Source organism: Dendrobium catenatum, unplaced genomic scaffold (assembly GCF_001605985.2).
Source record: "Dendrobium catenatum unplaced genomic scaffold, ASM160598v2 fragScaff_scaffold_231, whole genome shotgun sequence".
Lineage (NCBI taxonomy): Eukaryota > Viridiplantae > Streptophyta > Magnoliopsida > Asparagales > Orchidaceae > Dendrobium > Dendrobium catenatum.
Genome location: NW_021318693.1, coordinates 7323299 through 7326476, shown reverse-complemented (window position 1 = coordinate 7326476; position 3178 = coordinate 7323299). Strand labels below are relative to the sequence as shown.

The 3178-nt window shown below is 33.9% G+C and overlaps 1 protein-coding gene across 1 annotated transcript; it reads left to right on the top strand.

The window, feature by feature from the left end:
• The first annotated feature begins 2393 nt into the window (after window positions 1-2393).
• LOC110106185 (acanthoscurrin-2) lies at window positions 2394-2978 on the top strand. The gene has a single exon (XM_020835967.1). It carries the CDS (start codon window positions 2394-2396, stop codon window positions 2976-2978), a length of 585 nt encoding a protein of 194 aa, XP_020691626.1.
• The last annotated feature ends 200 nt before the right edge of the window (window positions 2979-3178 follow it).

The following is a 3178-nucleotide window of genomic DNA, read 5'->3' as shown; positions in this document are numbered from 1 at the left end:
GACTCTGCCGAAAGTTTATTTGCATTTATTGAATTTCTAACAATGTATTAGAACTTATTCAAGAGATTAACCAAGTTTCATTTATTCGATAATAAGTTATATGTTACATTTTTCCTGCTTGATTCGTATTAGGTTAAGCTAGGGTTCAAGGTCAGCTAACCTACATCAATAGAAATTTTATGGTCAAATTATCTATGGTTCTATAAAAAAAATCCTATATAAGAGGTTTGGTCATGTAGCTAGAAAATTTACTTAAAAATCACCAAATAAGCCAAGGGTCTTAAAGGATATTGGGGTTGTTTTGATCATAGATCTAACAAAAGCCCTCAGGCTAACATAAGGATTCCCATGATCAATTTATTACAACATTAAGAAATTAAGCCAATGAGAGAGATGGAGGTGTTAATTAAAACACCAGCAGAGTTTAGTGGGACAAATTAGATTTAGTGATGAATAATTAATATATTCCTCCAATGGTCATTCCTAAGTACAACAAGATCCTATAATTAATCTAAGGTTATACCCTACTCAACTTTAACTTAGGCTAAGGAAGGATTTATATTTGGGCTAAGGTAGGAAAGAACATATAGAATTTTCTAAGAGGATTGATATGAGAATTTATTAAGAGAACATATAGAATATCCTAAGTAGGTTCTAACCCACTCGTTATTAATAAATCTGAACCAAACCTATGCATTAAATGGGTTGATCCAACTTTGGAATTCTTATATCAGGCCTAGGTCTAATTATTTGTTATGTAATATATTGACACCCCTAAAAGGATATAGTTATTTTTGAAGATCCTAAGTAAAAATCACATACATACTTTACGATTTATTGCTCATCATTTAAAAAAAAAAAATAAAAAGAAAAAATTAAATGTCATTGAAAATATCTCAAATCATCTTCTTCCATCAATTGGCTTTAATTAAAAATTTAAATCACTCCATGATTGTCCTAGAATAAAAGTTGAGGGAGGTTAGTGTGGTCGGCGTTCTCTACTAATTATTAATATAAAATTAATTATATTTTATATTTTATATTTTATATTTTTAACATTCAAGTAGGAGGCATATATAATTAGCATTTTAATGTATTAATAATATTTATCATTTTAATAGAAAGTAAGCCATTTATATTATTAATAAAGAAGACTTAAAATTATATAAGTAAGTCTCGAAGTGAAGTCAAGTCTCCTCTCAGCGAGCTAATAAAAGAGTCAGATATAGACTAAATAAATAGCAAATCAATTCTCCATTCTTTTTCTGATTGTTGATTCTTTGGAAGGATATGATGATTGTCAAGTTTACATAGTTGGAGGTTTAGGTAGGCTAAGGACAACGAGGTCGACGAGAGCGAAGACCAAAACAATTATTTGAGGATAATTCTATTAATTAAAAAATTAAAATATAGTTTAAAATTAATATAGTATTTATTACTTAAAAATTTTTATATTAAAATAAATTCGAGAGCTTAAGACTAATTAAAATATTTGTCAGAATATCTTACAGAAAAGAAATTGTAGCATGTAATTAAAATTTAAGTAATGCGACTAATAAGAAAATTTGACATGGTTGTTGTCAATATGATCCATTTGGGTCAATTTGAGGCAAATGAGTTAATTATATTGGCCAAATCATGGTGGTTTAAGAGTCAATTAAGCCCAAATGTTCCAATGATTAAGTAATTAAAATGGTTTTCAAATATCGCTTGAGCTGTATTTGGTCAAATTAATTGTAAGGGTCAATTGAGTCAATTGTGACTAAGTGAACTGATTGGGCTAAGAAGCAGATGAGATCAAGACATTTTCTATAATATAGCATATTTATGCCCTCACATAACTAATGAAGCATCATATGTTGTAGAACTCTTTTTTATAGAAAAACTATGTTAAAACTTATGAGCACAAAATATATATTTCATGTATATTTCATTCATTATTTAATGGGAAATTAATGGTAATTAAAAAAATTAAGGAATCTTGTATTTTGTAGGTCAATTCACTTGTTTGCACAACATAATATTATGTTTGTTGAAGGGTTAAATCGTACATTTTACCTCAATTCATCATCGACTTTCATGGCTTAATATGAAGAGGGTTTAAAATCTTCATTTTTTTTTCATGCCTTTTGATGATATTTCTATGAGTCCTGAAATTCTACATGATTTATTTACAAAATTCTTTCTTATAAAGAATTATATAGTGAAATATAATTAATATTATTATCTTTCTTTCAAATTTAATTTAGTGAACATTTTGTTTATCTCTTCCATTGAGAGGTTGAGAGTGATACCCATCTTTAATGAATGTGTGATTGATAGAGCAAGTCCTTAGCTATAAATAGTGCTCATTCGGCCACCACAGCCTCTCATCCACCATTCCATAAACCACAATGGATACAAGCAATAAGTTCAATGCTCTTGCATTGTTAGTTCTACTTAGCATTAGCTTCTGCCTTTCCTTCGCAAGGACCTTGAAGGAGGATAGCAAGCCAAAATCAAGTTCTGGCTACCACATAGCTGATAACGGCGACGAAGGAGAGGATGACAGAAATAATTCTTATGTCGCACGTCCCTTACCTTATGGTGGTGGTGGAGATGGCAGTGGAGATGGTGGCAATGGATATGGAGGTGGTGGTGGCGATGGCGGAGGTGATGGTGGCAGTGGATATGGCGGTGGCGAAGGCGGTGGCGATGGCGGCGGTGGATATGGTGGTGGCGATGGCGGTGTTGGATATGGCAGTGGCGATGGTGGTGGTGGATATGGCGGTGGAGATGGCGGTGGTGATGGTGGTGGTGGGTATGGTGGTGGCGATGGCGGTGGTGATGGTGGCGGTGGATATGGCGGTGGTGATGGTGGTGGTGGGTATGGTGGTGGCGATGGCGGTGGTGATGGTAGTGGTGGATATGGCGGTGGCGATGGAGGTGGTTATGGTGGCGGTGGATATGGCAGTGGCGACGGAGGAGACCGCCATTAAAGACAGCGTATAAGCAGGAGGTTGTTTTGGCCGTCATCCTTATGGTGGTGGTGTAGTCCATAATAGAGGGATGTGGAAGTGGCTACTTTCAGTTATTATCCTTCCTCATAAATAAAAGTTTCTCGTAGCTAAGACTACTAAAGAATAAGACTCGGCAATGGTCAATATTATGTCATGTTATATAAGTAACATTCGATGAA